The sequence below is a fragment of the Triticum aestivum genome, chromosome 4B, assembly GCF_018294505.1.
Source record: "Triticum aestivum cultivar Chinese Spring chromosome 4B, IWGSC CS RefSeq v2.1, whole genome shotgun sequence".
NCBI classification, from domain to species: domain Eukaryota; kingdom Viridiplantae; phylum Streptophyta; class Magnoliopsida; order Poales; family Poaceae; genus Triticum; species Triticum aestivum.
Genome location: NC_057804.1, coordinates 299,185,509 through 299,206,527, shown reverse-complemented (window position 1 = coordinate 299,206,527; position 21,019 = coordinate 299,185,509). Strand labels below are relative to the sequence as shown.

The window sequence follows — 21,019 nt, the reverse complement described above, 5'->3', positions numbered from 1 at the left end:
TCGAATTGCTTAAGCGAGGTCATAGCCCTTGGTGTCAAAGTCGAGGAAGTCGAGAGCATGGGTGGCGGAGTTGTGGTCGAGGTAGCCGTACGAGGGGTTGTCATGGTCGATGTCGTGGTCGGGTGCCCGTGTCAAGGTAGCCGCACATGAAGCCGCATGCGCATAGTACGCGAAGAGAGTAACGGAGACGCGTCGAGGCAGTCGTCAAGGAAAACAATGCCGAAGGAGACACAGTCTGAGCCGTCGAGGACGAGGTGCGACCATAGTTTTGCCAGAACCAGGCGCATGTCGGGGACGAAGGTATACTCTGGTTTTGCTAGAACTGAGTGCACAAAGAAGAACTCAGCGGTGACGCGATCGAGGCATTCGTAGAGGAGGGTGTCACTGCCGAAGAAGAAGTCGTCGATACTGATGAAGACGAGGCGCCAATTCGACCTTGCCAGACTCGGGAACGTGTCAGGGACGAAGGCACATACCGATGTTGCCAATACCTGGCGTGTGAAGGTAGGGACCATCATGACATGTGTGCCATTGTCGTAGGGACTAGCAGAGGAGGCCTCTGTGACAGTTGCGAGGCACAGAGCGGCTAAGAGAGAGAAGTGATGGTGTAGTTCACGGTTGTCAGAGTAGATGAAGTAGTGGAGGACAAGATGACGTTGGTGACAAAGTCGTGGTGAATGAAGACAAAGCCGATGAAACTAGCAGCGACCTGAAGCGGTCATGTTGGACACCTGGACTGGTGAAGACGTTGTCGGCAGGACATGCAACGAGGACGAGCTGCCATGCAGGTTGCCTGTATAAGTGCGGCGGTGGTGCTCAAAGTTGCCAAACACGTGACGAAGACCGTGCACGGACGGTGGCGATCACGCGTCGTCGAAGGCGGTGCATGAGAGCCGGGGACGTCAGATGCGCGGACATGGTGAAGATGACTGCATGTGGCAGCAGCACGGCCAGAAGGGCGATGCAGCGGCAGCGCGCGTGTCGAGGCGACGGCGGGGAAGACCTCCGGGCGGTGGCATGGATCGCGTGCCGTGGTGCTATGGCTTGAAGGGGCGACGTAGCGACAGTGCGCGGGTCGGTGCAACCGTGAGGAGGATCTCGAGGCAGCGGCATGGACCGGATGTCGTGGCGTAATGGCCCAAAGGGGCGATGGCGGGAGCGGCACGCGGGTCAGCCACCATTGGGAGGACCTCGGGCGGTGACACTGTGGTCCAAAGGGACGATGCAGTGGCAACTCGTGGCTCGATCCATGGTAGGCACATGCTCGAGGACGTGCTTGGCAAAGACGTGCGCGGGGTCGGTTGATCAGACCGACGGCGGTGTTGTACGCGCCATTGTGTGGATGACGCGTAGATCGAAGTACATGGCGATGTTGTCGGTGATGTCAGGTGATGACAACGAAGACGGGTCGACAATGGAGACCATGCGGAGAGAGCGGCTGGCAGCGACGCATGAAGGCGTCCCTTGTGCGGCGCGTCTAGCCTTGTCGTGCGGTTGATGATGAACTGGTCGATCTAGAGTCAACGCCGTTGTCGGAGTAGAGGCGTGTGAGGACTACAAGCAGTGGGTGACGCGATCCAATCTATGATCGGTTAACCAAAAAAGAAGACCGACCCGACCGACAGAGAGAAATCTGATCTAGAATCGAAATACTCACCAGGGCAGCCGATCACATATCGTCGAACAAACCCTGCTACGGGTTGCGCGGCCCCGGCGGCAATCATAGAGATCAACCGCCCCGGGGCGGCACGGTGCAGAAGCGGCGGCGGCTAGGGTTTGGTCCGGGATGACAAATACCTTGCACGCAACACAGTAGCACAGAGAGAATCAAGGTTCTCTACTATCGCCATGATTGCTTTGCTAACAAAGATAGATTAAAGCAGTGGATATCCCTAAAACCCTTTCCTCTTTGATCTGCATCATCGCGTGATCGGTTTGTAGATTTGTTTTATCGCATATGATCGTACCAAGAAGCATTTCTTTCCACCCGTGGACAATTTCTTTTTCCTTTTCAACCAAGCGAACTCTTTAACACTATCAACCAAGAATTGAAAATTATCACTTCTATCGGCAGCAACAATCTGTCCCAAGCAATTAGCATCATAGAATATTGCTTCTTTTCTACAAACCATCTCGACAAACTTTACTCCTTTTAAGTTCAACTTGTAAAGAAAGAGGTATGTGTTAAAGCCGGTACTATGAGTTGGGTGTATTCCTTTTTCACAAATGAAACAAATAACAAATAACATGATTTCCCTGCATTACATTAACAGCATATTTTTATTTTCCCAACAAATACGCACCTACCAATTCACAACGCTAAGTGTTGAGACATGATATACAATCAATGGGATCCTACCTTTCTCTAGTTCTATATATACACCACCAACACACTAAAACGAGTCTTGCACAATATTGCATTTCCTTTTTCCAATTTACAGGCTAACCAAAAGCCAGCGGCAACCTATGGGCTATATTAACACGCAAACGTGTAGCGTCAACGCATGTCACTCTATATCTTGCTTGCCTCAGTCATTGTTCTTGAAGAAGGAACCCCATTTTTGTGTCAATCCATCAATCAGGCTGCCAGTCCGGCTCTTCTGGACTACAAGTGTTGCTCTTGTGCCATCCTCTCCATTGGGGTTCTGGGTGAGTTTCTGGGATTCTGCCGAGCCATATTTTCCTTCGATGACCTGAGTTGAGCCGTTGGATTCTGATGCGCCAGAAACATTAGCAGAAACAGCATCATTTACAGTGCAGCGATCTGCACTTTGCAGACTAGACGCCTTTGCTACACTGTTACAGGCTGCTACATCCTTACCAGGAGCATCAGCACCACGCACAGAGATGGAGGATGCATCTGTCTCCAATGCCACTACATCAGGTGCTACACTATTTTCTTTGGAAGCAACATCAGATACAGCTGATTGAGTGTTCTTTGTATTTGACTTGTCTAAATCCTTCAGGGACTCGAGAATTGCTTGCATCAGCATCTGCGTTTAGACACAGCAGAATAGAGATTAACCACTGGTACGGTTAGAAACGTGGAAAGGTAGGCTAGGAAGTACTCCCTCCGAGGGAGTAGTATATACGCATTCAGGACAGATCAGCCTACACCATGATAATTCCTAGAACGTCCATTAACATAGAAACAGAACGGGGACTTAGTTGACATGCTCATTTCAAAAATCAGTTTGCACCAGAAATCCTTGTTGAGACATTTATTTTCATAGTTTAAATAGTGATTAGGGAGTGAGTATCAACAGTAGCTTCAGATACAGAAAAAACAAGCTTTTTACAAATCAATCATCCATATCAGGCATAACCTTCATATCTCCCAACACCAGCTTCTACTCCAACTTGACTACTCTGCACTCTAGCTGAGACCCAGGAGGCCAGGAACATAGTTCTAGATCCTCCCTTTTTTCTCACCACCCCTATTACACGTTTTGGAATGCTTTTGTGTGTTGAACTCTATAGAGGCATTAAGAAACTACAAACTCCTCAAATATGAAAGCAAAGCGACAACCCCAAAGAGTGTTACGGTATAACTTACTCTATCTTCATCTTCCTCGGTGTAAGGCATATCTGATATGTTATCAAATGAATACTCCACATACTCGCCATCATCAGAGGTTGGAGTGAGCATCCTTCCATTACGGCCATTGGGAGGAGTCACAGTAGATGCACTAGATGAGGAGGGGCCAACATCACTATCCAATACCTGTTCAAACAGCAAGTAGAAGTAAATCTGAGTGGTGATGCTTGATGAGTGTAATCTTCTGCAAGGTTGGTAAAAGATCAACATTTCACACATACAAACCAAAGCATTCCCTCCAAAACTCAACAGTGTTATATACCATCGGAAGAGGCCTATTTTGTCAGGCTAATCTACTTGCAACATGAGACTTTTGAGTTCATGTTACAGCCACCAATTGTTCATGAACACACATTGTACCGATGATTAAAGTGCAAAAAACCAATCATGCAACACATCAAGAAAATATTCAAGTACCACCACGGATTAGTGTATTGCTAATCCTCACACATTTTCACTTAACCAGAAGTATTTGCTATGCTCATTCTCTTAAGTGCCCAACAGGCTCTGAAATCAATTATAAATACACTGACGATTCTAAACAAAAAGATACCTAAAATCATACTCCCTCCGTCCGGAAATACTTGTCAGAGAAATGGATGTATCTAGACGTATTCTAGTTCTAAATACATCCATTTTGATCCATTTCCGCGACAAGTAATTCCGGATGGAGGGAGTATATTATACTTTAAATTACATATCAAGGTTGCCTAACAACCATTATTAGATTCAAATTTCATACCGCAAAACGTCTTAAGATCACGTGCAAGAATCGCTGCAACTGTATCAAAGAGCCAATCAACACAAAAATGACACATAGAGCAGAGAGTGAGGGAGAAAATTACAAACAATTTGGGATTTTGTAGGTGATGTATTTGGAACAATCCTCACCTATAAGGTGCAAGGTACTCTAAACATGACCAATCAAATAGACCAAATATTTCTATAATAAAACCTATATCGGCATTCTATGCCAAGCTTTTTGGAGGCCGGGGAAAATCAGCCAATTAGGTAAGGTAAAAGAATTTGGTGTTACGGAAGACATAAAATATAATCCTAAGAGGTGGAAATAGCATAAAATAACACCTCAGTTATGTCGGCCCTGCCTTCTGTGGCGGTTCCAGATGGGACCTGCAAATGATCAAAAGAAAACAAAGCTGAGTTTGCTGCTCCCTGCTGGTTCGAACACTGTAAAATGTTTCACAACAATTGGATTGCTACTAAGATAACTTTATTCTTGCTATTATGCTTCCATCAGAGGATAATAAGAGCAAGAACGAGAACCAATAAATTAGAACACCAATCACAATGACACAGCAGAATTGCAGAATTGTTCAGAATGTCAACTAACTGAAACACCCACCTCCATTCTGCTCATGAGCCTTCTAGAACGCAACTGTGCAATGGCATCTTCTGTCGTAGTTGAAGGGGCTGCCCCAGAGCAAATATCACAGATGTTACGTACCATGAATGATGCGCCAATTATGTGAGTGTCAAGGTTTGCAAATCATACCTGTTGGTGATTGAGCAATTCTATACTCTATATCATGTTCTGTATCCCAGTGACCCTGTACGGTGTTAGGAGTATTAGTATTGGTATAGGAGTCCTTATTAGGCTATGTCTCTTTCCTTGTACCCCAAGCCTTTGTATAATACTCCCTCCGTTCCATATTAAGTGTCGCTGATTTAACACAAAGTTGTACTAAATCAGCGACAATTAATATGGACAATTAATATGGAACGGAGGGAGTATATATATATGACCTTGCGCTATGCAATAGAGATTGGTGCATCTATGCTTGCGAAGCAGTGTTAGAGGCTGATTGATAATTATGAATCCCTATGTGCTAGGGTTTTGAGGTCTAAATATTACCCTTCTGGAGATATCTCAAACTGTCAGCTCAGCTCAAGAAAGGATGATCTTATGTCAGGCAGAGCATCTGGGCAGGAATTCAAACATTCAGAAAAGGGTGTATTTGGAGAGTTGGCAATGGCATGAAAATTAATATTTGGGAAGATTGTTGGAACCCACTCCATACTCTACATCATGTTCTGTATCCCAGTGACCATGTACAGTGTTAACTGTTTAGTATTAGTATTGGTATAGGAGTCCTTGTTAGGATATGTCTCTTTCCTTGTGCCCCAAGTCTTGTATAATACTCCCTCCGTTCCATATTAAGTATCGCTGATTTAGTACAATGATTTAATACAAAGTTGTACTGAATCAGCGACACTTAATATGGAACAGAGGGAGTATATATATATGACCCTTGCGCTATGCAATAGAGATAAGTCGCATCTATGCTTGCGAAGCAGTGTTGGAGGCTGATTGATAATTATGAATTCCTATGTGCTAGGGTTTTGAGGTCTAAATATTACCCTTCTGGAGATATCTTAACTGTCAGCTCAAGAAAGGATCATCTTATGTCTTGCAGAGCATCTGGGCAGGAATTCAGACATTCAAAAAAGGGTGTATTTGGAGAGTTGGCAATGGCATGAAAATTAATATTTGGGAAGATTGCTGGGTCCCAAATAGTTTTTCAAGGAAAATAATCACACTGTGGGGTAACAGGGTGCTGACAAGAGTTAATGAGCTCCTAGATCCGGTCACAGAAGGATGGGATGAGCCACTTATCATTGACAATTTTTGACATATCGATGCAGAACGTATACTACAAATCCCTATATACATGAGACAGATGACTTTGTTGCTTGGCACCTAACAAAGCTCGGCCTCTTCAGTGTACGTTCTTACTTGAGTCAAAACCCACCCTGGGTGTCAAGATGGGAATGGGCCGACCCGGACCTGGCCTTGGACCTTGCCCCGTGGCCCCAAGGTCAATATGTGAGGCCATGGGTCGGCCCATTTCATCCAAAAATCGTGGCTTCACTGACCCATTGGGTACATAAGGCTGACCCAAAATTCAGTGAATTCACACTTATTTCTGCTGAAAAAATGTCTATGGTACACCAAGCTGCATGAAAGGAGTAGTCTGTACCAGGACCCAAAAATTCCATGTATGCAGTCTAGGAGATTGACAAAAACTCCTATAGACATACGCAGCGGAACTATTGCACAACCAACACTGAAACTACTACAGAATCTACACTGAAGCTATAGTAGTCTCACCTGTGCAGAATCCTTGTACGCACTGAAACTCCAGAATCCTTATTTACGCACTGAAACTTGTACAGTACTTTACAGAATCTACTAAACTGAAACTCCTACAGAATCTACACATATATGCACTGACCAATAACCAAAACGGGGCAATCTAGTCTCACGTGTGCTTGGCTTGCACTTGCACTGGGAAGGGGAGGAAGCAGGCAAGAGTGAGCACAATCCGGAGACCAGGAAGGCCACCGGGATGACGAGCTGGACAAGTCGGAGAGGAACGGAACGGCGACCGGGACAGTGGGATGGCGAGCTTGACGGGCGACCAGTACCGTGAGACGTAGAGCAATACGACGGCGACCGGGAGGTGCACAAGGAGCAGGAGGAACGCCGGCAGCAGCAGAGATGCGGGGCAGCTGGCAATGACAGAGATGCTCGGGGGCGGGCGGCAGCGACTACGCATAGCGATTTGCTGGGTCGACCCATCTGACCCATTGGGTCGCACGGTGCCGGCTCCACTGACCCGTATATCATTTAGGGCCAACCCACTTGGCCCATTGGCCTCAATCTTTTGGGCCGGGTCAGTGACCCAGCGGGCCGACCCGGCCCATTCCCATCTTGACCTGGGTGGACTAGGTATTTCTACGCCGCATCCGGTTTGGAAAATTCTGTGGAATATGAAAATGCCAGGTAAGAACATCTCTAGCAGATCCCGCAAACAAACTGAAACACATACTGCATATTCAAACTAGCAGTTCGCGCCACTTTAAAACATCACCGGAGTTCATACTTTAAAACATAGTTCATACTAAAACATCACCCGAGTTCATACTTAAAACATAGTTCATACTTAAACAACACCGTAGTTTATACTTAAAACATAGTTCATACTAGCATAAACGGAAATTAAACTAGATCTAACCGTCATACCATCACCGGACTTACCGAGCTCCATGAGGGAGTTGGAGAACACGAAGGCGAGGTCATACTCCTCCTCCAACGCCGGCACCCGCGCTGTTGCAGCTTCGTCCCCGGCGGCGGACGCCTCCTTCGCCTCGGACCACGCAACCTCCGCCGCCCGGAGACGCTTGAGCTCGGGGGACAAGATGCGGTCGAGCCTGTCAAATTTGGTCCATGCCCGTGCTCCGCGCGGACGCCGCGCATGTTCCCTGCGCCACTCCACCTGCGGGCGGAGGGAGGAGCTCCCGGCCTCAGCGTCGTTGTGGCGCTTGTGAGGCAGCTCGCTGCCGAGCCCGCCTCAGCCACCCCTCCCGCCACCCGCGCACGACATCGCGGCTCGGTTCCGGTGGCTACGCTCGCCGCAAAACGATGCCGGCGGGAAGGCGATTTGTCGCCGGAGAAGTAGAAATGCGGTTTACAGGCCTCCCATAAAAAATTTACAGGCCGGGCCATTTTTACCGGACCTGTTCGGGCCTGTTTTCTGGAGCGTCCCGTAAATCCATCGGAAAAACGCAGCCCGGTGAGCAACTCTAGCAACTCCTATAAAAGCTCGCCGAACCGGGTTTTTTTGGCAGATTTATGGGACGCTCCAAAAACCCGGCCTGAACAGGTCCGGTAAAAACGGCCTGGCCCATAAAAGTTTTACGGGAGGCCCGTAAACCGCCCCCGAGTCCGCAATACATACCAGCGCTAGGCTGTTTTAGGGTTTGTGTCCTCCTTTTCCCTTGGAACATCTCTAGCAAACTCCTTAAAAACACGAAAACTGTAAAATCCCGGCGACTATGCGGGTTTGGCCCCTTTTTTGGGCCAGATCAGAGCCCGTATAGTCGCCCGGCCCATGAAAGATTTTACGGTGGCCCGCAAACCGCACCTTCCCACGCGCTCCCTCACGCTGTATATCTACGAGTTTGCGGCGACTATACGGGGCGAAACCCTATCCCCCCACCGTTGCGATTCCCCAATCCCCTCTCCCATTTCTCGCCACCGGTGAGCTAAATCCGCCGCCGCTCCCCCGCCGCAAGACAAAAGAGTACGACCGCAAGCAGGCTCGTTTGTCCTCCGGCGCGAGCAGCTCCTCGGCTGCGGGCAGCTCCGCCAGGGGGTCGAGCTCCCGTACGCCGCTCCTCATGCCGGTGAAAAGGGAGCCAGAGGAGCTCCCGCTGCTTCGCGCGGTGAAGGGGAGCCGGAGGAGCCAATGCGGCCAGGCGGTGGCGTCATCCGGCCGGAGGATTTCCTCCCCCCCCCCTCCCCCCGGCCAAGGCGGACATCTTCGAGCGGGCCATCGTCGCGCGCAGTGCGCGGGAGGAGATGGAGCAATGCCGTCGAACTTTAGGCGAGCTCGACGTCGTCCTCCTCGAGCAGGGGCTCGCCAAGGCGCAGGACTTCAACGCCAACCTCGAGGGATGGCGCGACAAAATCTACGTCAACCTCGTCTCCTCCGACGACAGCTGAACTCCTCCGCCACCCCACCCAGATGGCTCCGATGAGGCAAATTTTGGCAGTAGGGTCTACGGTGGCCGCCGCTCCTCCGATCTACTTTGTATAAAAATGCTATGTATGATATATGTATGATGATCAAGTACTATGAACGCTGCTAGTTCTACTGAAGTAGTTTGATTTCTCCCTCGAAGTTCAGATTTCAAAATTTATAGGTTCATTTGACGTTTTTGTTCTGCCGCTGCTGTTTTCGGCCCATATCCGACGCATTCTGCGAACTGTAAACTCAGTTTACAGGTCCACGTTTTAAGGTGCCTGCTAGAGATGCTCTTATCCTTCGCCGTATTTCCACTTCTCCGCCGACAAATCGCCTTCCCTCCAGCATAATTTTGAGGCGAGCATAGCCACCGGAATAGAGCCCCGGTGTCGTGTGCGTGTGGCGCGAGGGGTGGCCGAGGGGGGGCTTGGCGGCCGCGACGGCGAGCTGCCTCGCAAGCGCCGCAACAGCGCTGGGGCCGGGAGCTCCTCCCTCCGTCCGCTAATGGTGTGCCGCAGGGAGCAGGCGCGGCGCCCAGTGCTGCTCCCGCGGCACCAGAGCACGACATGGACCAACTTCAACAGGCTCGACTGCATCTTCTCCCCCGCGCTCAAGCGTCTCCGGGCAACGAAGGTTGCATGGTTCGAGGCGAAGGAGGCGGCCCCCGCAGGAGACAAAGCTGCAATGGCGCGGGTGCCGGCGTTGAAGGAGTATGACCTCGCCTTCGTGCTCTCCAACTCCCTCACAGAGCACCACTTTGGCGTCGGTAAGTCCGGTGATGGTGATGAACGAGTAGATCTAGTTTAATTTCCATTTTATGCTAGTATGAACTCCGGTGTTGTTTAAGTACAAACTATGTTTTAAGTATGAACTCCGGTGTTGTTAAGTGGTGTGAATGCTAGTTTGAATATTCATATGCGTTTCAGTTTGTTTGTGGAATTTGTTCTGTCCCGGCATCCGCCGTACCGCAAATTTCGTTCACGGATACTGTAAACGAAATTTGTAGGACGGCAGGTTGTGGGATTTGCTAGAGATGCTCTAAAGTAGAAAATATTCATTGGAGATGCTTGCATAATGCAATCCCATGTACGGGCGTACTTGCTAACCGTCACATTGCTACCACGGGTCAATGCCCGGTCACAGTGAATGCCCGATCACAGCGAGTCAACCAAATCTTTATATGTCAGCCTTATTTTTCAGGTTCTTGTCCTTCTATACAACTTTAGTGGCCTACGTAGTCCTTGTGGTTTTCTGTAGGAATTTCATGGCCTCTTTTTTGCACTGCTGATCTACGCTCATTCTCTTGCCATCGAGCTTCTTTCGCCTCCGGTTTTCTTGGGCTATGATTTTGTGCGCAATGCTTCATTCGCTTGATGTCATTGTTTATAAAGTGTCATGCTTTAGACGCTTAAGCGTCGCTTACGTGATAAGGCGCCCTAGCAGCGCCTTAGAAATATGCTCGCTTTGGGCGTCAGAGCAGGTGGCGCTCGCCTTAGGTCGCTTTAACGCCTTATAAACAATGCTTGATGTGCCATCTTATTTTGATAACCCATCTTCTCTTATGTCTCTTGTATCTTCTACTGATGTGGTGTCTTCTCGTCATCCCCTTTGGCTTGACTCTACAGGAGAACTTTTCATGGTACGACAACACTCTAGGGGGGGGGGGGGGGTAAGGAGTATTAGTATTGGTCTAGGAGTCCTTATTAGTCTATGTCTCTTTCCTTGTACCCCAAGTCTTGTGTGTGTGTGTGTAGAATAGCTTATTCTACACCCCTAGTAACGCTACATACAAAATCTAGTAAAACAACATATAAAATGTAGTAATTCGGAAAATAGTTTGTACTACCCAAGTTTGTAATTTACTACTATTTGACAAAAATTACTTTTTTTATAGTATGTTACTATATTTTGTATGTATCGTTCCTGGGGTGTAGAATAAGCTATTCTACACTCACGCTTAGTTTAGCGTTACTATATATATTTTAGAAAATCCTATATAGGTAAAATCGTGTCTATCATAGCTTGCCACAGAACTAGTTAAGGCTTGCTAAACATTTAACAGCTTAAAAGTTAGTAAAAAATTTAAAATAAATAGGGGGGCCTCACTCTAATATAATAAGATGATCCAACGGTGTGATTGCGAAAATATGCATTTATGTGTCCTCAGTGAAAAAAACAAGCTGAACACATGCAGTCATATTTTTTCAATCCCTCCCTTGGATCATGTTATATTATAGGTGTGTTGGTTCAGTATTTTTTTCAGTATTTTTTAGAACTTTTGCACCATCAAAAACCTTAACCAATTCTGTGGCAAGCTATTGTAGAAAATCCTACTCCCTCATATACCCAGGGTGCAAATAAGTTATTCTTCACCCGAGGTAATCTTACAATCGTTTCATAAATAAATTATATTTGAAATTTGACATAAGAAAACAAAAATATACTCCCTCCATTCGGAATTACTTGTCACAAAAATGGATGTATCTACAACTAAAATACATCTAGATACATTCATTTCTTGGACGAGTAATTCCGAACGGAGGGAGTAGGTCATAAGACAAGAAAAATAGCATTTTATGTATATTTTACACTATGTTTTACATTTGTAATTTTACATAACATAAAATATTTTTTACGGCGATTATATATTCTCCTACATTCTCTTTTGACGTCTGAAATAAGACAAAATTTACGGAACGTAAAATTACGGTGCATTGACATGAAAATAGAGGGGGGTGAAGAATAACCATTCCTCACCCAGGGTGACGAATAGTCAATCCCTAGTGTTACTATTCATCACCCAGGGTGCAGAATAAGTTATTCTTCACCCGAGGTAATCTTACGACCGTTCCATAAATAAATTATATTTGAAATACAAATAGTTACATTCATAGTGATTCACTACGTAAAATTTGACATAAGAAAACAAAAATATAGGTCATAAGACAAGAAAAATAGCATTTTATGTATATTTTACACTATGTTTTACATTTGTAATTTTACATAACATAAAATATTTTTTACGGCGATTATATATTCTCTTACATTCTCTTTTGACATCTGAAATAAGACAAAATTTACGGAACCTATGTAAGTAAAATTTACGGAACCTATATATATGCCTCTTAGGCTATGCAATAGAGATAAATAACATATACAGAACCTATGTAAGTAAAATTAACACATTTCAAGACTTGAGGAATACCAATCTGTAGTACCTGACCAAGGCTACCATGTGGTGTCAGGAAATAATGATCGTCAGGGACATCAGGTGGGTTTAGCACATTATGAAAAAATATTGTGATTGAGTCAAAGTAAAATTGTGGTCGGGGTGAATTGTGGTCCCCATCAAATTTTATAATGTTTTTGTCTCCCTGCAGACACATTAGGACAAACCATACCATATGTTACTATCTTGACAGACAATAAGTAATTTATGTTTCATGCTGAATGGGGAGGTAGAAACTTACAACATATGCTTCACAAATTTTGTCTGAATGATGCGGTAGTATAAAATCATCCTCAGTTGCATGTCCAAACAAAGCAGGAACAAAACATCGCTTTGCTACCTGAAGGGTTTACGGTCAGATACTAAACATGTATCCATAATTCTATATGCTGTCAAAACAGAATCATATTTAAGTTTTTAAAGGATATCTCCTAGTATAGTTCGCATAGCTCTCCCAGTTTCCGATTCAGCTTTGTGTTCGTCGATAAGACCGAACTGTACAGAATCACATTCAATAAGCTTGCACTATGCAGTTGGCAATTGGAGTAGGAACCATCATCCTTAGTAACCAGATTCGCGGTTCGGTACTTTCTAATATAATCGAGTTCGATGGGGGGTATACATCCCTGATTCGCGAATTCGGAAACCAATTCATTAAACCCATTAAGAGGCGCTAGAATGGTGGCTAACCAGCTACGCCATGTGGCGCATGCTGGTTGGTCACGGTGAGAAAGTTTTTTTTAGAGTTTTTTTTATGTAGGGAGACTTTTTTTGAGAGAAGTTTTTCTAGGGTTTTTCTTTTTCCTTTTAAGATGGTTGTGATGTCCACGTGACGCGAGAATATTTTTTTAAAAATTTGACATGATGGTGAGGTGCGCATAGCTTCCTCTCAAGCGGCCCGCAATGGCGGGCCCCAACCACTAGTACTTGAATAAAAACACCCTGGCTGCTGGTGTATGAGGCCCAGTTATGGCCCAGTAACCTTCACGTGACCTAGCTCCACTTCCTCTTCTGGAATTAAAAAAGAGCTCCACCCCAGTGCTTCTATTGCTTCTGCAATTCTTGCTCTGCTCATGCCGTAGATGAAAAAAATACTCATACTTGAATAAAAACACCCTGCCTGTTGGTGTACAAGGCCCAGCTATGGCCTAGTAACCTTCACGTGACCTAGCTCCACTTCCTCTTCTGGAAAAAAGAGCTCCACCCTAGCGCTTCTATTGCTTCTGTAATTCTTGCTCTGCTCACGCCGTTATTCGTCTGCTGCTTGCGTTCTTGCTCCTGCTTCGTCACATCTTATAGCTAAGCTATTCCGCTTCTCCATGTCCTTAAGCTGCTACACATATCTACTTCTTTCACCAGCAACCAGCAGGCAAAGAAAAATATTGTATGGTGGCCAGGAGCTGCAACAGCAATGGACGACCGACGATAGAGAGCCCAGGCACGATGGTCGTCATCTTTCATCTATCTTTTCTCCAACTACCTTCTCCCTCCCAGCCAGCCTCCCCATGGCGCTCACCCTGTGATTTCATTTTTCTGGTTCGCTTAGGATCGCAACTCTGGCAACGAATTCTGTTCGAAGCCAACAATCTCGAACCCTAATCTAGGTCGATCGATCTAGATCAGGATTCGAAGCCGGTCCCACCAAATCCGGCAACTATGCCGTCATCTACTTCCTAAAGGAAAATGCTTCGCATAATTTCCCCAGTTTCCTATTCGGCTTTGTGCTCGTCGATAAGATCAAACTGTGTGAAAACCAATCTAGCTCTCTGAGCTGTACTATTATTTACAAGAGCAAAACAAAGAAAAAGCTTGTGAAATCTCCAAGCAGCTAATAGCAAATAACATCATGTGTATAAGAACAAACAATATCAGTATCCCCAGTAACTTAAGACAAGGCAATAATAAACCTGAATGGTATCAAGATCCATGATGTCAAAGCTGGCTTTTTTCTTGACAATCTTCCGCATGTGCTGTATTGCAAGTTTTACCTAAACAAAACAAACAGAAGCTCCATAATATATAAGATGGGATATACCATCTGCAAATATGCATCAAAATTGTGGGAGCATATCTAGAACAAATAAAATTAACAGAAGTCAAGCAACACATGTGGAATTATAATTACAAAAATCAGTGGTCACAAACTCTGTAACTTGGCAGTCGCAAGCGCACAGGAACTCATGCGTAATTTGAATTAAATTTTAAGTGACTCATGCTCATTCATCACTGGAACTAACTGTATTGATAAACAACAGACAAAGTAGTCTTTTGGATAAAAAAGATCATGAATGGCTCCATTAGGCTCTTTGGGTAGCCATGTTCAATTATAGAAATGGTGCTATAAGGTGGGTTATGTAGGAGAACAAATTTGCAAAAACAACATGCTAAAGCACAAGCTCATCAACTCCACTATTCCCTGGGCCAACAGCCGCACATACACATTGCTAGTAACAATTGATAACCGATGAATCCCCATCATCAAATTATGCTTACCGTGAATTTTGGCAAGGGGTATTTGTAGGTATCAACTAGTTCCATCATCAAGTCAACAAGGTTAGAGAATGGACTATCAAGAACCATTCCAGCAATTGATGGATCCTCCGCTCCATACATTAGACTGAAAGAAAAGAGTCCAAACATTCTGAGTAAGGTAAAATTTAGAGTGTTTAAGTATGTACATGTTCCTATCCGCACAAACACACAAGAACACAAATACAAGCAACAATATTACATATGGGTATTTTAAAGCCTACAAGCACATGAAGCCGAATATTACAGAGGAATATCATAGGGCATACAAGCAAACTAAGCTGAAAAACAGGGAATCGTGATTAACTAATTTCTGACCACTACGGGAGAAAATGAGAGTTCATTTCAACATACTGAACACACCTTGTGACCGCACCCATTGAGCGACCCCACAGAGCAATGCAAGATATGTTCCCATCTGTCCGCAAATAATTAACAACAGCTTTCAGATCTTCTTTCTGTATAGAAGAAAGTGATATCAGCATTATGTCTTCGAAAGCAATGAAAACGATTTAATTAAGTGCCTCAAGAAAAACTGACGCGTTGATGGCCCAGAGCAGAAAATGAGATGAAGGAATAGGTGGTTCAACTGGCGTAAAGGAACATTTACAATTCAGTCCAATGTGAAGGAAAAAAAACTGTCTTGCTATAAACGATATACTGCCATTAATCCTCTGCACAAAGTTTTAGATTTCACTAACCATCCATTTCACTGTTATGATAGGTTTTAAGATTATCTATTTCTGTACAAAGACATAAAATGCATACCAGATTATTATGTGTTATTTGTTTCTCAATTTACCTAATAGCATCTGAACTAATTGTGCATGTACAACATATAAAGCAAACAGAAGGTTCCAGAACCATGTGTCATTTTTTAATCTTCTATCTGCGTAAGGCAAACTCACTTCATTCCAGCCCAAGGTGACATGCTCTCCTTCAGAGAGACCAGACCCTGAAAAGTCCAGTGTAAAGACTGTAATATTTGATGGTAGAAGAATAATGGCGGCTTCACTAGCATCAGCTCTGCATCCACTGGAAAACAAAAAATGCAGTTCAATTAATCCTGGCAAAAATAGAATAGACTATCTTAGAGAATGTAAAGGACTAGAATTGTGCTTTATTAGTAATAGATGGAAAGGCATTTTGCCAAAACTGAAAAACAAGCCTATTAAACAAAAGGATAATGTGTACATATACTCTACGTCTCTACCTGTTTCCATGACAGTATATAACACAAGGAAGTGCTGTTCCTTCAGGAATCACAGCAGGTATGTAGTGGCTACACTGCAACTTCTTGCCCTGGCTATTTACTACCTGAAAAAAGGAGACTGCATATCAAATATATACCATGGCAAGCCACATAAGAAAGCAAAATTTACCTGCACAAACCGAAAGCCAATGTACATTATGTGTAATCTATGTCATCTGATAAATGACAAAAATGCTAGCAAGCCAATTTCAGTGTGACTATTATTACAGTACACCAGGAAAAAACAAATGCAACAAACAAGACAGCAATACAAATGCTTAAAGATGGGAAAGATGTCATAAGATATAATTCACACCTGTAATAGATACTATAATCTCATGTACATTTCTTATACATCACAGAATCTAAGCACATAGGCCAATTAGAGAAAAATGGTAGCCAAATAACGGGTTTTACAAAGAATTTCTTTATTGGAACTGAAAAATTCAAAATAGCATGGAAGGGCAGCCCGGTGCATGTAGCTCCGGCTTGCACAGGGTTCAGGGATGGGTCCGACCACTTGAGGTCTCCTGTATGCAGCCTTTCCATAGATTTCAGCAAGAGGCTGTTCCAGGACTCAAACCCGTGACCTCATGGTAACAAAGCAACAGCTTTACCGCTGCACCAAGGCTCCCCTTCGTGGTCTTTATTACCATATGACCAAAAAATTCAAATGGAAAACTACATGTAATTATATATATCCTAGATCACCCACAAACTTGTTACGCATTGGCTACCTATAATGACCCACATCTAGTGGCCCAGATCTGGCATCAGCCTAGCAGATTTCCTGTTTATCCCTTGCATCCTACTTGCATTGTTCAAAACTGAACCTGCCTCACTTGTTAAATGATTCCAAATTAAACACTGTCTTAAAGAACGACCATGCTATTTATATCTTTATGCCATTGATAATGGAATCCAAGTTTCAATTCATGATTTTTTAGCAGACAACAAGGCCAACAGATTGTATTGAGTTTTTCTGGCAATGAAGATGGAGGGTTTTTTCTAATGTGTATAGCGCATACAAAAGCAATATAATAGAACAAAGGAAATAGGTTTCTGATGTTGCTGTTAATGTGTTATCACCGTAACACAGAAATATAAAACATATATAACCTCCAGGTCCTTCCTCTGAAACCATCTTCCCTTGAGCATAAACTCCTGCTCCAGTAGATCATCGTCTGGACCGTAGTCAGCTCTGCAACGCAAGAATGTATCAAATAGGTTAACAGAGTATGACCATCAAGTTAGGGAGTTACCTAAAGAAGCATAGCTACTCATGTTCGTCTAATGAATATCTACTGTAGCCCCATATCAGACTTGTCTAACTCTCGGCAATAGGAAATCTAGGAATTTTTGTATTTAGGAGAATAGAAGAGTAGCTTGCTGAAGTGGAATGGAAGCACTACTTAAAAAAGCATAGGATAGAGTTCAAATGCCACAGTAACAATTTCGTGAGCACAACACCACAACATTTGCAGGCAGGCAGCCACTCAAGTTCATTTGTATATGTGTAACCTAAATTAATCACCATCAATCTGATGAACCGAACTGCTAGTGCCATCTATATCACTAGCGTAATCCAAAAGTCAATGACGAATCTACCGGAATTAAGGGACCGCGTGAAGCAATCACCCTACCCCAATTCAACGACAGCAAATCGTATGGGGGGCGAGCACAATCGGCCGCGCAAGTCCAGCGAGCCGAACCGACGCACCTCAAGCCCGCGCGGCTCAGATCCAAACCTACGCCTACCGAATCGAGACGGTGGGGCGGGGTGGGGTGGCTGAAGGAACGGAACAGGGGAGCTCACCTGGGCGGGCGGATGATGAAATTCACCAGCTGGTCCATCGGATGAGAGAGAGAAGAATCTCCGGGGAGAGGGAAAGGTAGAGGTTGAGGGAGATTGGGTGCACGAAGCAAAGCAGGCAACTCTGCTCTCTCCCTCTCTCCTCGCTCGCTGGCCTCCCTCCCTCCCTCCTTCCCTCTCTCCTCTGATCGCTTCTGATTTCTCCCCCCCTTCTCCCCTCCCCTACCCACCGCTTTTTAATTGATTGATTGATGGTGATTAATTTAGTCGGGTGCCTTGAGTGGGGGTACTTGCCTTCCTCCGTTCCCGGATGGCTGTTTTTGAGTTTTGACCCTCTCTTCTTCTTATTTTTTCATCCGATGAACATGATCATTTCCAAGGCCGGGCCGGGCCATATTTCGGACTGGGCTCAACAAAGAGCAGTTTCAAAATCCCAAGCCCGGGCATGGCGCGAAACACATGACTAGTGACATTTATCAATTAAAATGATTATTTTCTCATCAAAAAATTAAAATGATTATTTTCTCTCTAAAAAGGACTTAATGTTCCCCGTTCCGCTCCTTCATCTATCCTCCCCATTCGTATGTCTTGTTGGTGCAGTCTTATGCCCCTTATATTTTAGAGATTGTTGGACAAAACAGAGAGGAACTAACGGGTTTCTTAGTGCACACACAGAAATATGATCCCTGAAGAAAATTAAAGAGTTTGCCATAAACTCATGCGATAATTATGTGTGCAACAAAGAAGAATGCTAAAGCTATCAAGGAGATTGCATGCCAGAGACGACCCTCCAAAATATTGTTGAGTAAAAGCATTTACTAGGTGCGGCATTTGAGGGAAAATGAGTGCAGGAAAGAAGAATGAAGACGAAGTGGAGGCGTAGTTTTCTTTCATAGTTGCATTATCTCTATTTGAGTCATATAGTATAAGGGGGTGCGATGAGTTATTACTTGTCAGCTAGAGATGAAGTTCTTATGGTTGCGAGAGAAATTCTCTAGAAGTGGAGTCAGCTTTATTTGTTCCTCAAGTAAATTTGCTATATGCTATTGAAATTTTGACCATTAGAAACATGTCGGTTGGCCATTGGTTGAGCCGTAGGCCCGATTGGTCATTGCACCCTCAAGATTGCTCCAGCTATAAATAGTCACCCGCACCTAGTGAAGAAAATATGCCCTAGAGGTAATAATAAAGTTGTTATTTATATTTTCTTATAACATGATAAATGTTTATTATTCATGCTAGAATTGTATTAACCAGAAACTTAGTACATGTGTGAATACATAGACAATACATAGTGTCCCTAGTATGCCTATACTTGACTAGCTCGTTAATCAAATATGGTTATGTTTCCTAACCAATAGACATGTGTTGTCATTTCATAAACGGGATCACATCATTAGAGAATGATGTGATGGACAAGACCCATCCATTAGCTTAGCATTATGATCGTTACAGATTTATTGCTACGGCTTTCTTCATGACTTATACATGTTCCTCTGACTATGAGATTATGCAATTCCCGAATACCGGAGGAACACCTTGTGTGCTATTGAAAGTGCAACTAATCTCTGGGTGGTTTTGGTAATTCTTAAAAACATATAGCTCATTGAACTAATGCTCTTTCAAGATGATCATTTTAGAAAGTTCAATAATTGGCATGGCATGGACTAGAGATGTGGAGCCCTCAAAATGCTAAGGACGCATATTGGCAACAAGCTCAAGACTCTACATTTTTATTTAATTGATCAAAGATCACATTGAGACCATAGGAAAGCCAATACTATTAAAAAGGGGTGAGGCGTTGCTTAATAGCTTGCTTGCTCAAAATGCTTAGTGATATGCTACAAAACCCTCAACCACTTTCTCATTTTCACATAAGCCCTAAACCTAAAAGTCAAACTCGTCCCCACCGATTTGATATATCTAGCGCCACCGAGTTCATTTGACATAGCCACTGCCACAAACCCTAGTCACTTCAGTTTCATCGATAGGGATCTCGGTCTCACCGAGATGGGATTGCAAATTCCATGTTTCCTTTTTGTAACGTTTTGGTCCCACCGAGATGAGCGAATCGGTCCCACCGAGTCTGCAATGCAAATTCACTGTTTCCTTTTCGTAACACTTCGGTCTCACCGAAGTGAGCGAATCGGTCCCAACGAGTTTGCCTGACCAACTCTCTATGTGCCTATTACTGAAATCGGTCTCACCGAGTTCATGTGATCGGTCACACCGAGATTAAGTTATGCCCTAACCCTAGCGTATCAGTCCCACCGAGTTGATTGCATCGGTCCCACCGAAAATCCTAACGTTCATATTTTGATCTGAATTGGTCTGACCGAGTTTTACCATTCGGTCTCACCGAGTTTGGGAACTTGTGTGTAACAGTTAGATTTTGTGTGGAGGCTATATATACCCCTCCACCCATTCTTCATTCTTGGAGAGAGCCATCAGAACATGCCTAAACTTCCGTCATTCATTTTATGAGAGAGAACCACCTACTCATGTGTTGAGACCAAGACATTCCATTCCAACCACAAGAATCTTGATCTCTAGCCTTCCCCAAGTTGCTTTCCACTCAAATCATCTTTCCACCATAGCCAAATCTGTGTGAGAGAGTTGAGTGTTGGGGAGACTATCATTTGAAGCACAAGAGCAAGGAGTTCATCATCAACACACCATCTATTATCTTTTGGAGAGTGGTGTCTCCTAGATTGGTTAGGCGTCAGTTGGGAGCCTCCGTCAAGATTGTGGAGTTGAACCAAGGAGTTTGTAAGGGCAAGGAGATCGCCTACTTCGTGAAAATCTACCCAAGTGAGGTAAGTCCTTCGTGGGCGATGGCCATGGTGGGATAGGCAAGGTTGCTTCTTTGTGGACCCTTCGTGGGTGGAGCCCTCCGTGGACTCTCGCGCCCGTTACCCTTCGTGGGTTGAAGTCTCCATCAACGTGAATGTACGATAGCACCACCTATCGAAACCATGCCAAAAATCTCCGTGTCAACATTGCGTTTTCTCCCTCCAAACTCCTCCCATTTACTTTCTTCCAAGTTGCA

The 21,019-nt window shown here is 44.6% G+C and overlaps 1 protein-coding gene across 1 annotated transcript; it reads right to left on the bottom strand.

Moving 5' to 3' along the window:
• Positions 1-2,236: 2,236 nt before the first annotated feature.
• Positions 2,237-18,229, bottom strand: LOC123092031 (uncharacterized). The gene is made up of 14 exons (XM_044513685.1): positions 17,974-18,229; positions 17,277-17,358; positions 16,119-16,222; positions 15,814-15,940; positions 15,269-15,363; positions 14,870-14,993; positions 14,284-14,364; positions 12,618-12,716; positions 12,366-12,521; positions 5,112-5,166; positions 4,962-5,029; positions 4,685-4,729; positions 3,557-3,724; positions 2,237-2,993 (listed from the first exon to the last, which is right to left on the bottom strand). Exons 1-14 carry the CDS (start codon positions 18,009-18,011, stop codon positions 2,529-2,531), a joined length of 1,707 nt encoding a protein of 568 aa, XP_044369620.1. The 5' UTR covers positions 18,012-18,229; the 3' UTR covers positions 2,237-2,528.
• Between the last annotated feature and the right edge of the window lie 2,790 nt (positions 18,230-21,019).